Raw genomic sequence first — 15,650 nt, forward strand, 5'->3', positions numbered from 1 at the left:
ACTACTAATTAATCATAGGCATAATTTCTTTATCTTTATTTTGGTCATTTAGCTGAAATAAAATGCCACCTTTAGACTTTTCTGCTCCAAACCTTATCCCATGACTTGTCTAGTGTTTCTACAATATTATTGGTCCTGACAGAATTTGTACTTATCACACATTTCCCCAAGAAGCCTTTTTATTTAAAGTAAGAGAGAGAAGAAAACAGTGAGGGTGTTATCTGCCTTACTAAGAAGATGTGTTGATGCCTGCACAATATTGAAGTGAGCATATACAACAGTTCACCCTGATGATATTCCAGGAACCAGTCTTCCTCTGCATTCTATTTCCAAGATTTCAGTTTTGTACTAAAGAGTAATGAACCGAACAGCACTTTGAAATGTCAGCTTTTCGCTCAGTTGCGTGTTATCAGTCCAGTTCAGTTCTTTACTGCTGTCAAGGCTATATCTTCTGTTACCACTGTTTATCATAAGAGATGTGCCACCATCTCCTTAATTAAAGAAGGCAGGGTGAAGACTTTTTTATTCTTATTAAATAACTGCAGGATAATTTTTGTTTAAGTAAAACAGATTTAAACATTTAAAATAAAGGACCTTGTTTATTCATCTGTTTGGTCATTCTGATAAAGTGTTCTCTTGGGGTTTCAGATGAGATTATATGTATAGCACTGGGTCTGAAGCAAGAGTGACTGTGCATGGCCTACCAGTCCGTTGCAGGCTAGAGTAGCTCATACTAGGCCATTAAGGAGACGTACATACATACATTATAGATGTGAGAGAAAAAAATTGGAATATGCTGAGAAAACCCAAGTGGATATAAGCAGAATAAGCACACTCCACAGAGACAGGGCTCAGATGAGAATCTGAACCCAGAAGTCTACGCAGGTTCAGAAAATGAAGGGGTAGATGAGCATTGTTCTGCTTACATGTTTTCAGTGTTATAAGGCGATGTTCCCTCTTTTTTGTATGTAATCCCATTTTTACACTTGTTTACTATGTCAGTACTCTGGGCTCTTTTTATATTGATTGCTTGTTTTAAATGGCATGTTTTAAAGAAATTAATCTGTCACCCTGTCATTCAATGTCAAAAGTATCTCAATCCTTTCAGTGCTGCAGTAGTCCTTGTATATCAAAGGTTAGCTGCGTTTTTTAACAAAAAATATTTAATTAATTTAAGGTTTTCAATTTTTTACATTTTGAAAAATAAAATATCAGTGTGTGTCTGTTAATGTGAGTAGGTTATCTGGTAGTGAAAGCTCACAGTAAAATGTGTTGAGTCATTCTGTCTTATATGTGTAGAAATAAGGACTACTAAAAATGTTATGACTAATTTCTGCTGGAACAAGTGCTTAGCACTTGTTTTCTGTTAGAAAAAAAATACTTTTTAATGTATTTTTTATAAATGTAACGCTGGCATTCAATTTACTTTTAATAATACAATAAATTAGTCCAATGTCTTACTGCATTTAAAGTGACTTTGAGAAAGAAGAAGAGATGGAAGTTATTAATAATCCATGCATCTAATCAAAAATGTTTGATGTTTCAACACTAATGCTGCTAAAATGAATTCATATGTCAAAAAATGCAACCCTTCCCTTTTGAATGTGAAACAAAATGTGAGTTACTAATGAGTAAAGGAATACTCTGCTCAAAAATTATTTTTTAATATGTTACTTAACCCATATAGTTTGTAATGACAGCCAAGGAAAAATTGTAATCTAATGTTTTCATGTAGAATGGACAGAAAAAAAGATTATGACAATAGAACCCAATGGTACCCACTGTTGAACAATGGCAAACAATGTGAGAAACGTCCTTAGGAAAAAAATCTCCTGTTACTCATGCCATTTAATCCACTTGCAGTTATTCAGTCATATGCTCAAAACATGCAAAAGGCATGCTTTCTTTGCTAAAATATTGTTAAATAGACACTTATGGGAAAAATCAGCACACATAATAAAAAGGAAACTAAAGCATTATGAAAGTCACTTTCAAGCTGAAGACAGGACACTTGACCAATGAATGAGGGGGAGAGGTGGGTGTACAGTTCAAAAAGTCAATCCTGTGTGTCTTTAGTTTCCTATTGGTGATGTGTGCTGATTATTCCAGTAGTATAAAAAATGCTCTTGGGCATTACTACAAACTATATATGGAAAGTAACATATAAAAAAGATCATTTTTGGGTGGAGTGTTCCTCTTTTCTTTCTTTCTTTTTCTTTTGGCTGCTCCCGTTAGGTGTTGCCACAGCAGATCATCTTCTTCCATATGTTTCTGTCCTTTGCATCTTGTTCTGTTATACCCATCATCTGCATGTCCTCTCTCACCACATCCATAAACCTTCTCTTAGGCCTTCCTCTTTTCCTTTTACCTGGCAGTTCTATTCTTAGCATCCTTTTCCTATTGCACACTTACATGCACTTAGCTGACATTAGAATGCTACACAATGTTTACAGATAGTATATTTAAGCAGAAGTCAATATGACTGTTTAGTTACATTTTTTACATTTGGCATGCAAACAGGTTAAGTGGCCTGCTCAGGATTTTCCACTATCCTCAAATGAAATTTGTCTAAGGTATTTAATGGCAATTATTTAAAAATTCTTATCTGTATATGAGGGAGAGAGAATGTGTGCATGTGTGTGTGATGGTTTCTGAAAATGACTATGAAATATCCAGCCACATTTCAATGTTGTTGAGGATATCTCTTCTTATAATAATAAGATGAGCACAGCTTTAATGAGACTTGTTTAAGTGTAACTAACTTTTTTTTTAATATATATATATATATTAAATATATGTGTGTATATATTTGCAGAACATCTGTCACTGATGAGTTCCAGAAACTTTGTGGTTACTGAAGAGGATGAAGATGAGGGTCCATATCTCCAGGATCGAGTCCAAAGTTTGATTGTGCGTATGCATCTCAGAATGTTTCATCAGGGAGTGCTCATCTGGAAGGAGCTAAAGCAACTGGGACTACTTCTCAGATATTATACTGGGCAGGTAACAGAATATTCATTGTTTCATTTTTGGAGACAGTATGCAGTCATTTTTATCTTTAGTGGCATAGTATCCACATAATAACAAACCTGATTAATCTGGGCCGAAGGGGGCCACAACCTATCCCAGCAGCATTGAGCATAAGGTAGCAGCCATGCATGGATGGGATGCCTATCAGTTTCAAGGGCTGTCAGTTTATGCAATGCAAAAAAAAGAGACATATTGCCTTCTCTTAATGAATTTCAATCCTAGTGCATCAATCCTAGTGTATAAGCTTCTCCTTTTTTATAAACTCTACTGTGCATCTCTTTCCTAGCTCATAGTGTGCCTGTCATTTCCTGATACATGAACCATATGTGTGCAATTGGCTAGTTTTAGTTTCAACTGTGTCATCTTCTGTAATTCTGAAAACAAGATACTGCCCTTAATCTTGATTATCTATCCATGTTGAAATCTGGAATTAAAGATAGTGAAATGCATATCTTATCATTGTTGTTTACCAGTTCCATATGAAATGCTTTCAGTCATTTGGCAGATTTTCATTGTTTTGTCTTCCTACTACTAGTTTTACAAGAATTTCATCCCATACTAGACCACAGGCAGTTATTTGTTCTCTTATTTATTTTGTCTGGATTAGACAAAATGTAAGAAAGCTTAACAAAATAAATATGTTTCTATTCAGAAAATGAAGGGGCAATCTCACTGCCGTTATGTTTAGTTTTCATATTCTGCAAACTGGATTTGCAATCTAACAAAGAACATTTTCATGATAAAAGTATACAAAATAATTTTCAGAAATATAAAAAAATAATTTTAACAAATAGCTAAAATAATTTATGGATCTGCACAATCTAAAAGGTGGATTGACTTGCCCAGCGTGCTAATATCCACAAATCAAAACATGCCCTTTTCATGCCCCTAAATGTAAAAACATGAGGGGTTTGACAAATTAGAGGAGAACATTCGGTCCATCAACCTTGTTTGTTTAGCTAATAGCAAAGTTATCCCAATATTTAATCTAAATACTTTTGAAAGCTGGAAATTTTTCTTTCCCCTTCCATTACATGACTCAGTAGCTTGTTTGGGATTTGCACAACCATTTGAGTGAAGAAGTGCCTCTTGACTGCTGTTTTAAATACTTTTCCCCTTAGTTTCCAACAATCTCTTTTAGTACATGAATAATTATTTAGACAAAAGAATTCTGGTGGATCATATTTATTGATACATTTGAAAAGTTAGTAGACCTGTTTCAGGCACCCACATAGCCTTCTGTGCTCATTACTAAAGAGAATTAATTCCCTTAATCCGTAAGGTAGAACATGGCCCTTATCCCTGGGATGCAGTGGGTTGCTCTTTCCCACACAACCTCTAGTGCTACTGTGCCTATATTTTTAATGGGGTGACCATAACTTCAGTTTCACTCATTATACAGCATGAATTAAACATGTCATGATTTATATTTCACTATTTTTACAATATAATTAACATAGCCTTTTTTCTGCACTGTGTCTAGGTTATAAAAATTGCTGTCACAGCAAACCCTTAGATCATTTTCATAGATGGATTCCTGTAGGACAATGTTGTCCATTGTACATTTATAATTAATGCTCGTTTTGCCTTGAAACACTACATTTAGGTTTCAGTCCAGTTTTTAAAATTGTAAAGATCTTTTTGAATGTCTTTCCTATCCTCATCAGTATTAATTATTTCTCCATATTTGGTTTCCTCAGTGAATTTAACATGTTTTCTTTTCTATATCAAAATGTAAGTCATTAATATAAATTAGAAGTGGTAATTGTCCAAGGACACACATGCCATTGGACTTCACTAATAATCTGACCCTATGAGAAGCATTCTCTCTTATCTGTACCCTTTGTTTTTGGCTATGTAACTACTTTGAAATGTTGTTTGTAAGTTATTTCTGATTCCAATGACTTCATGTGTCAGAAATACTCTTTACCTCAGAACTGTATCAAAGACCTTTTAAAAGTCTAAGTAACCTATATTATCTGCTTTATTTGTGTCTATCATTTTAGTTGATTTTTCAAAAAAGTCAAAAGAAATTGATTTGGCAAAATTTTCCCTTCAAAAACCCAGTGATAGCTATAACTTAGTATATTAGCTTTATGTTAGTTTTTTACATTTATTTCTAATTATAGTTTATATAATTTTGTACAGGATAGAAGTAAGGATTATTGATCTATCATTCTTGGGATCCATTTTGTTTAATGTCACACTTGCAGTTTTCCAGTCATCAGGCATTTCTCCTATCTAAAGCGATCTCTTAAGAATATTTACTCAAGATTTATAAATAACATTTCATTCCTGGTAAAATCCCATTGAGTTTCAGGGTTTTATTAGTACTCAATGCATTATGGGGCTGACACTTCTTTTAAAATACACAAACTGTCAGTTTGTTTCTTCCTTCTGCCTGAACCATTAATTTTATTTCTTCTTTTACAAATAGTTGGGTAAAATATTTATTTAGTTCTTTTGCTATTTGCTTCTCACAGTCAATGATCTGTCTTTTTGATCTCTGTGCCATAATACATTTTCATTTACAATTTTTTTCCTCTTATGGGAGTATTACTGAAAAAATGTTTCCTTATCATGCTTAGCTTCAACTATTTTATTTTCATCTTTCAAATGATTTTTCATTGTTTGTTGTAGTTCCTCGTGTACCTTTATGTCTGGATTTTTGGCTGTTGATTAATTTTCCAGCTTAGTGATCTTTTTAATCTTACATTATAAAAAAAGTCTTTATTTATTTAGGTAGTTTTTGACCAGGATCAGGATGACTCTGAAGTGAAAGAATTTTATTTATACTTGCAGTGCTTTTATTTTTTCATTATGATTATCTTGATATTTCCATTACCCCAAAAAGTCTTTTAGCTATGTTATAGGTCTTTTAACTCAGTGCTCATTTTTGTATCTTCAAAGATCAATGCTGATGAAATAGTGCATTTATTTTTGTTTGTGAAAAAAAAGAAGTAAATCTTAGAACATTTCCCTTACTAACTTAAACCCCAGTAATTTTAATATGTTCAGTGTCAGTCTTTTATGCCTGAAGATTATTTTTGATATTACCTCTTTCTTTCTTACCTTATGTGACTTTCTTGAAGGATTTATAGCTTGTGATATTTTGTTCCTCTCTGTTACTTTTATTTAGCGATGATTCAGTAATTCAGCAGTTCTTACAATGTCATAGTCTCAAGTTAGTTCTGCAGCCTTTCATTAATGTATTTTGGTTTTAATGTTCTATCATCCTCCTATCACCCACGATGGTACTGCCAAGAACAGTCACTGTTCTACCAGCTCTGATCAGACTATGTGTTTAGTTTGTGCTAAGTGTTATCTCATTTACTTTTTTTACCACCTGCTGCTTTTGGTTTTATGAATTATGATTGCCAGACACTTGAAAATATAGGATCGAGGGTCACTCACCAGTTTTCTGACTACATATTTGCTGACTCAGCTTGGCCGTGTGAGATCCTTTGAAATGAATGACAACAACAGCAGACACATCTGTAAAAAAACACCAAGGGAAGCACGCCGGAGAATGCAACAGGCTGCTACTGTCCAGTGTCCAACTAGCCAAAGTCCAGTCATTGGAGAATAAGCTGGACAACATAAAAGCAAGGAAAAAGTACCAGCAAAATATTCGGAACAGCAACATCTTTGGTCTTACAGAGACATGGCTGACTATGAAGATACTGTATCATGTGATTCGACAATCTCTTTCTGTTTTCTGTATGGACAGAATAGAGGAATCCAGCAAATTGAAAGGTGTAGGTGTTTGTCTCTCGTTCAAGACCAACTGGTGTGACAGCAGGAATACAACTGTTTTATCACGCTACTGCTTACCCAATCTGGAGCTCCTGACAATTTAATGCAGACCATTTTATCTTCCCCTGGAGTTTATTTCGTTCATTGTCATGGTTGTATGTACAGTTAGGTCCATAAATATTTGGACAGAGACAACTTATTTCTAATTTTGGTTCTGTACATTACCACAATGAATTTTAAATGAAACAACTCAGATGCAGTTGAAGTGCAGACTTTCAGCTTTAATTCAGTAGGGTTAAAAAAAAGAGTGCATAACAATGTGAGGCAACTAAAGCTTTTTATTAACACAGTCCCTTCATTTCAGGGGCTCAAAAGTAATTGGACAAATTAAATAACTGGAAATAAAATGTTCATTTCTAATACTTGGTTGAAAACCCTTTGCTGGCAATGACAGCCTGAAGTCTTGAACTCATGGACATCACCAGATGCTGGGTTTCGTCCTTTTTAATGCTCTGCCAGACCTTTACTGCAGCGACTTTCAGTTGCTGTTTGTTTGGGGGCCTTTCTGTCCGAAGTTTAGTCTTCAACAAGTGAAATGCATGCTCAATTGGGTTAAGATCAGGTGACTGACTTGGCCATTCAAGAATTTTCCACTTCTTTGCTTTAATAAACTCCTGGGTTGCTTTGGCTGTATATTTTGGGTCATTGTCCATCTGTATCATGAAACGTCGCCCAATCAATTTGACTGCATTTAGCTGGATTTGAGCAGACAGTATGTCTCTGAACACCTCAGAATTCATTCGGCTGCTTCTGTCCTGTGTCACATCATCAATAAACACTAGTGTCCCAGTGCCACTGGCAGCCGTGCACGCCCAAGCCATCACACTGCCTCCACCGTGTTTTACAGATGATGTGGTATGCTTTGGATAATGAGCTGTTCCACGCCTTCTCCATACATTTTTCTTGCCTTCATTCTGGTAGAGGTTGATCTTGGTTTCATTTGTCCAAAGAATGTTTTTCCAGAACTGTGCTGGCTTTTTTAGATGTTCTTTAGCAAAGTCCAATCTAGCCTTTCTATTCTTGTGGCTTATGAGTGGCTTGCACCTTGCAGTGTGCCCTCTGTATTTACTTTCATGCAGTCTTCTCTTTATGGTAGACTTGGATATCGATACGCTTACCCCCTGGAGAGTGTTGTTCACTCGGCTGGCTGTTGTGAAGGGGTTTCTCTTCACCATGGAAATGATTCTGCGATCATCCACCACTGCTGTCTTCCGTGGACGTCCAGGTCTTTTTGCGTTGCTGAGTTCACCAGTTCTTGCTTTCTTTCTCAGGATGTACCAAACTGTAGATTTTGCCACTCGTAATATTGTAGCAATTTCTGGGATGGGTTTTTTCTGTTTTCGCAGCTTAAGGATGGCTTCTTTCACCTGAATGGAGAGCTCCTTTGAACACATGTTGTCTGCTCACAGCAAAATCTTCCACATGCAAGCACCACACCTTAAATCAACTGCAGGCCTTTTATCTGCTTAATTGATAATGACATAATGATGGACTTGCCCACACCTGCCCATGAAATAGCCTTTGAGTCATTTGTCCAATTACTTTTGAGCCCCTGAAATGAAGGGATTGTGTTAAAAAATGCTTTAGTTGCCTCACATTTTTATGCAATCGTTTTGTTCACCCCATTGAATTAAAGCTGAAAGTCTGCACTTCAACTGCATCTGAGTTGTTTCATTTAAAATTCATTGTGGTAACGTACAGAACTAAAATTAGAAAAAAGTTGTCTCTGTCCAAATATTTATGGACCTAACTGTATATTCCATCTCAAGCAGACAACAACACTGCCCAGACCAGATGGAACTAATTGAGACGCGCAATTGCCATTAGAACGAAAACCTGGTTGCTGATCGCATTGTGGCTGGCAATTTCAACAAGGCTTGTCTCAAAAAGGTAATGCTGAGCTTTTATCAGAACATTACAGGTAACTATCAGAGGGGATCGAACACTGGATCATTGCTATACTCCATATAAAGATGGCTATGAAGTATAGACATGGACTCCATTGGGCAAATCTGACCATGGTGCTGTCTTTCTTATGCCCAGATATAAACAAAAGCTAAAGCAAGAAACTCCAGTCATGAGTTGGACAGACAAGTCAGATGCTATTCTCCAGGATGCACAGAATCTTTCTGACTGGGATATGTTCAGCCTTAACTTTGATAGCGACATCAATGTGTTTATGAAAACTGACTTGCTACATTGGAAATCTGATAAATGAAATAGTAGCAAAACTCATTATCAGGACTTACCCAAACCAAAAACCATCCATCCATCCATCCATTTTCCAACCCGATGAATCCGAACACAGGGTCACGGGGGTCTGCTGGAGCCAATCCCAGTCAACACAGGGCACAAGGCAGGAACCAATCCCGGGCAGGGTGCCAACCCACCGCAGACCAGAAACCATGGATGGGTAAAACTATTCATGATGCAGTTAAACACAGGCTTCATACTGTGTACAAGTCAGGTCTTGTGTCTTAGACAATTACAAAGCCATCTCATACAATTTAAGGAGAGCCATGAAAGCTGCTAAGCAGCTGTGTGGAGAGAAAGTAAAAGGGTAGTTTGAATTTGAACAGTCCAATCCTAGATGCGTGCAAACAATAATGGACTTTAAAGCTACTACTCCCACTACGGTGAGTGTTGAACCTCTCTAGCAGATGAGCTTAATAACTTCTATGCCAAAGTCTGATGTGAATGCCTTTAACGCCAGTCAGTGGTCAAACACATCTGTGGTGGCAGAACCTCTCAGTGAGGAAACATCACTTGTGTTGCCGGAACACAACTTAAAGTGAGCTTTTTGAAAAGTGAACACCGGGAAGGCAGCACATCCCAAGATGTGTTTTTAAGATTCATGCTGATCAGCCTGCACTAGTGTTCATGGTTATATTTAATCTCTCCTTAGCCCAGTCTGTCACACCAACAGGCTTTAAAAGATCCACCATTGTCCTCGTATGCAAGAAAGCAAGTCTAGTCAGTCTGAATGATTATCATCCCGTCTCACTATAGCAATGAAGTGCTTTGAGAGGCTAGTCAAAAATCACTTATGCTGTTCTCTGCTGAAAGAACTGAATCTATTACAATTTCTTCGGGCTTCCAGCGCTGTAGTGGCTCGCAGCAGAAGCAAATCCGAACCGATTGTGTTCATGCTATAAGTGCCTGTTGTCAATGGGTGATGCAAGGAACATTATAAATGCAGGGGACAGTATTACTTGGCCATGACTGTGCTGGAATTGCTGTGTCTATGTCTAGGAGAGTGATGGATACCACTACAGTAAATAAATGTGCTGTTCCTGTTTTCAATCTGAATAAAGCTGGTTTTGCTAAAGTACTTAGACTCGGCCTCATGTTTTGGGATGTAAGACAGGGACTCACATGTCACAACATTTATCTAAGCACCAAACCCACTAATTCCATTTACAGTGTTGTGGGAAGCAGGAGCTATTCTGCTTACATTATTTGCAAGACAGGAATTGACACAGTTTTGGATGCTACGACATTTTGGGGCATATCCACACTGTAAGACTTTAGATTACCATTCAACATATCATGGTCTTATTTGAGATATGGAAGGGAAGAAGTGTACTGTACCTGGAGTAATACAATGCAAACAATGAGTGAACATGCAATCTCCATCAAAATATAGAGTATCTTAGAACTGAGTGACTGAACCATTGTTCCCCTGTATATAGTCTGTTAAAAGATCGCTTCTTCAATTAGTCTTCTATTTAATAAGTAGCTCCACTAGTAAAACCTACCCTAGCACTTAAAATATATCTTACATTTTCAATATATGGTAGCAGAGTTCTTCAGCTTTATTGCTGTCTTCACATGCTGTGTGACTATTCAGAATTCTGAGTTAAGACCTTTCATGTTCCCACTTCAATGTGTTCATGGGGGTTTCTGATCAGACTAATCGGAGAAATGTGAGGTAACTTTTTGTTAGTTTCTTGGTCTGCAAAAAATACAACTAAAGTTAAGTGGCATTTTTGTGAAAATAAAGAGCAAAATAAATGTATTAAATATGTAACACTTTTCTTCAAATGCAATTCGATGAAAAAATGTCTGAATTATCCAACTTGTAGTTTCAAGTTCATAGTGCATTTACGTGAAACCTCTGAGTCAGAAACTCAGATTTACTCTCTGTCCGAGACATGAATGAGGCATTAGGATCCAACATCCTGGGTTCAAATCACATGCACAGAGTTTACACATTCTTGGAGCATCTGCATATATTTTTCTTCGACACCCCAAAGACATACCTTTATGTTAAATGATGATTCTAAATTGGAACTCTTTGGGTGCATGCATGAGTGGGACCTGCCCAATACTGCTAATCCCCTTGTGACTCTAAATTGAATTTAAGGGGCTTGAGAATGTTGTAAAATTTTCAGAACAATAAAACAAAATGCGCAAGATATTTTGCTTAAAACAGTTCATGGCTTGGATAAAGATAGTGCTACTTTCAACCATTCTTGAAATTAGATTAGTCTTAGGTAAGGATGCTAATTTGAGCCTAAGCAATGATTCAGCAAGACACCTAATAATAATTGTTTAACTACCAATCTGAACACTTACATCTTCAGTTATCTGTTTTTAGAATGTTGAAAGTGAACAAATAGACAAAATCAATGATCTTACTTAAGTAGGACATTATGAATTATATGCAACACTGTTTAGAAAGGTTTTAACAATCGGATGTCCTATCTTTAGACAACCTTCCTAAGTAATGTTTTTATTCTGTCTGCTGCTCAGATGAGGATATACCTAAATTATGCCCTTCTCCATAGATACATTTCATATTTATGCATTCAGCTGACACTTTAATAAAATGAAACTTACAAATCTCAAAAATGCTACTGTCTGATTAAATGACTTGCTGAAGGTCACCCAATGAGTTGAATTGGCAACATTTTGCTATACAGTTCATCCCATTAGCTCCTTACATGGCACTTACAGTTTATGTTCTATAATGGCAGTCCCTACTTCTTGTATACTGTAAATGAGCCATTTCTTTAGTCTGCCTAGAACATAAACACAACTGTGAGAAGAACAAGCTATTCAGCCCAACAAGCTCACCAATCCTATTCACCTAGATTCTCCAAATTAATATTGAGTTGACATTTGAAGGTCTCTAAAGTCCTAATCTTTTCCACACTACTCAGTAACGTATTTCATACAGGGATGTGCGGTCAGGGGAGAGGCAGGTGAGGCAGAACCTCACCTGTCATCATGAAAAAAAAAAAAAAAAAAACTAATAATGGTAACATAAAATAAATTTGTCCACTGGTCTGTACTATAAATTTGTTTCCTGTATGATTACAATAATTTTTATAATTTTTATAGTCAAAATCACTGAATTGGCACATTTCCTGTTCAAATACAGGGGAGAAACGTGTGGTGCAGCAGCGATGAGCCTCACCTCACCTTGTACTGCACTGTCCCTAACACACAAGGTTGATGCATTCAATTGACTTGTGCCTGTTGCTGTTTCTCTGTATGTTGCCTGTATAATGTTTTCAGATACATTTCACATTCCACAGTCTGGCTAATATCTTTAATGAATGTGTGTGTCACATATTTAGTCTTGCTGATCGGACATAAAATCCAAGTGAAAAGGCACAAGGTGAAGCAGACAGTACCATGCTGCACCGAAGGGGGCAGATGTGAGCCCAACAGATGCTCATTGCTGCTGTTTTTCTGTGAATACGCTTGACACCAATATCAGAAAGTCAAGTGCACTGCAGCGGTCCATTTATTTTTATTTTTTTGTTCCGACTGAGTGCAAAAATGGAAGATCAAGACTTTTAAAACTAAAGGAAAATAAGGAGGAATTTTACAAGAAAGTGAGGAAGAGTTTTGTGGAGAAGAATAGGCGCATGGACTTCATTTACAAAATTGATTAAACCATTTGAATTAAAAGCTTTTAAAAACAACTAAATATTTCAATTATGGTCAAAATTGAAATCCGTTTTTTTCATTTGTACCGAATGAGTATGAATTGTGGAATTGCAATGGCAAATTTAGAACACATGGAGGGTGCAGAGCAAATTCGCTGTCTCTTGCCATTGTAAATGTAACGTTCTTTCTTAGCCAAATATGTTCCTTACCTATGTGTGTGTAAAGAATGCTGATGAGATATGAAACATAACTAGCGTCAATGTGCATGCTGCCAATTGAATTATGAATAAGCTACTCTTTTGGGTTCATATATTTGTAAATCTGACTCTGGAGGAGTCAGTGCCTCACCAGCCATGAACATCACCTCACGTCACTGATTTCATATGTCTCTGGTTCTCACAGTGAAGAAAAACGTTCTAATATTTGTGTGAAACTTTCCCTTTAAAGTTTCCAGCTGTGTCTTTTTGTTTGTGTTGAAGAATGCGCTTTAACTTGACAGCTGGAATCTACTGTATTAATCCCCTTCATAATTTTAAACATCTCAATCATGTCATCTGTTAACTGCTGTTTCCGTAAACTGAAAAGACGCACCTTCTTCAGTCATTTCTTATAGTTGATACTTCACAGTCCACAGTCAGCCTAGTCTCTCTTCTCTAGACTTTCAGTACCACTACTATATTAATAATAAAATAATAATAATACATTTTATTTATACAGCACCTTTCCCACGCTGAAGGCACTTACAGAATATAAGAAAGAACGGCAGGGTATACAGTATATAGCATTGTAAAAACCAGATAAATAAATAAAGAAGATTACGACAGTGAATTCAGACTATGTCTTTTGTGTAACATGGAGATCAAAACTGCACATGGCTAGGTGAGGCCACACCAATGCATTAAACTACTTAAACATAACCTACCTTGACTTGTATTCCACACATTGTGCTATACAACCTAACACCCTATTAGTCTTCTTGATTACTTCTGTGTACAGTCTTGATGTAAATAATTACAAGTCCACTATGACTTCTAGAGCATCCTCATAAGGGTATTTTCAAGTTTTAGACCTTCAATTGTGCATTCAGATCTAACATTCCTAATTTCTAGTGTGGCCAAAGCCCTGATTCCTGAGGGACACCACTTTTATCATCAGCTAATTCTGAAAAGGTTTCCCTCACCAACAACCCTTAGCTTCCTGTCTTTGAAGAAATTTTTTACTCATCCACACACTGAGCCCTAAATTCACATTTATTTTAGTTGAACCACTAACCTCTCATGTGCTACCTTTTTTAAAGCCTTCTGAAAATTAAAATAAATAACTCACACACCTCTCTTATCATATCCTTTTGTTGATTCTTTATAGAGTTCCAGCATATTAGTGAGACTCAACATTACCTTTCTGACCTCACGCTATTTCCTAATACACTTGCATTTGACATGTCAGCTTGATCTTTTCCTTAATAACTGCCTCCATTAATTTGCCTGTGATGCGTGTTAAACTTACTGGCCTAATGTTTCTTGGATCTACCTAATCACACATTTTTATATATATCAGGATAATATTTGCTAGCGGGCGGCACGGTGGCGCAGTGGGTAGCGCTGCTGCCTCGCAGTTGGGAGACCTGGGGACCTGGGTTCGCTTCCCGGGTCCTCCCTGCGTGGAGTTTGCATGTTCTCCCCGTGTCTGCGTGGGTTTCCTCCGGGCGCTCCGGTTTCCTCCCACAGTCCAAAGACATGCAGGTTAGGTGGATTGGCGATTCTGAATTGGCCCTAGTGTGTGCTTGGTGTGTGGGTGTGTTTGTGTGTGTCCTGCGGTGGGTTGGCACCCCGCCCGGGATTGGTTCCTGCCTTGTGCCCTGTGTTGGCTGGGATTGGCTCCAGCAGACCCCCGTGACCCTGTGTTCGGATTCAGCGGGTTGGAAAATGGATGGATGGATATTTGCTAGCTTCCAGTAATTAGGAATTTCCCCAGTGTTAGAGATTTTCAAAAAATATGTATCAAGGGTTTATATATGTACTTACTAACTCTCTTAAGCTCTGGAGATTTGTTAGATTGTCATCCTATTTAATCCAACAGTACTTCTTCCTCTACAATTTGAACATCACTAAGTACCTCCATAGTTGTCCTTGTTGCTTTTGGGAAGTTATCGACTTCTTCAGAAGTGTAAACTTCAGAAAAATGCAAATACAGAGTATTCTATTTCACTGTATATTCTAGCTCACATTTACCATTCCTATTATACTTCACCTTCAACCTTGATTGATCTTTTACTGCTAAAATACCAAAATAATTTTTTAGATCATCTTTTGCCTTTCCTGCAATATTTCTCCCTAGTTTCTTTTTTAGTTTTCCTAATTTTCTTTTTAACTATTTCCCTTGTGGTTTTATATGCAGCTTGATTAATGGTGGAGTTATCAGTCCTTATACAGTTTTTTTCCTTTGCTACTTCTCTTTTAACACCCTATTTATCTACCATATATTTCTCTTTAATTTCTTTCTGCTTCTTCTTTGAATAAACGTGTCCTGCATTATTCGTAAAACACTTTTAAACCTGCCCAACATCTCCTCAACTATCTTTACACTTAAAATCCTATCCCAATGTATCTTTTTTACTTCTCGTATACGAAGTATAGGTAAAGTATTGTAATGTCCAAAGATTTGATGTCGAGATATTGATGAATGTCGATGTTTTAGACCTCCCTGAGTCTGAAAATACAATTTTGGAATTATGTCTGCCTGTGTGTGTGTGTGTGTGTGTGTGTGTGTGTGTGTGTGTGCGTGCGCGTGTGTGTGTGTGTTTATGTGTGTGTATGTAAACATGATAACTTGAGTATGCTTTCACTTAGGTCAACCAAATTTTGCATACAAGTATTAGGTACAAAACGTAGATTTCTATCATC

At 36.8% G+C, this 15,650-nt stretch overlaps 2 protein-coding genes across 2 annotated transcripts in view; both read left to right on the forward strand.

Annotated features, from left to right (window-relative positions):
• The window catches only part of pex11b (peroxisomal biogenesis factor 11 beta), a 155,992-nt gene that overhangs the window by 59,116 nt on the left and 81,226 nt on the right, over positions 1–15,650 (forward strand). The gene's annotated exons all lie outside the window — the stretch shown is intronic.
• The window catches only part of plin6 (perilipin 6), a 112,923-nt gene that overhangs the window by 17,580 nt on the left and 79,693 nt on the right, over positions 1–15,650 (forward strand). Inside the window, exon 6 of the mRNA XM_028793379.2 lies at positions 2,816–3,003. Within this exon, the coding sequence (XP_028649212.2) occupies positions 2,816–3,003 (188 nt within the window). The remainder of the gene's footprint in view (positions 1–2,815; positions 3,004–15,650) is intronic.

This window comes from Erpetoichthys calabaricus, chromosome 2 (genome assembly GCF_900747795.2).
Source record: "Erpetoichthys calabaricus chromosome 2, fErpCal1.3, whole genome shotgun sequence".
Classification (NCBI taxonomy): domain Eukaryota; kingdom Metazoa; phylum Chordata; class Cladistia; order Polypteriformes; family Polypteridae; genus Erpetoichthys; species Erpetoichthys calabaricus.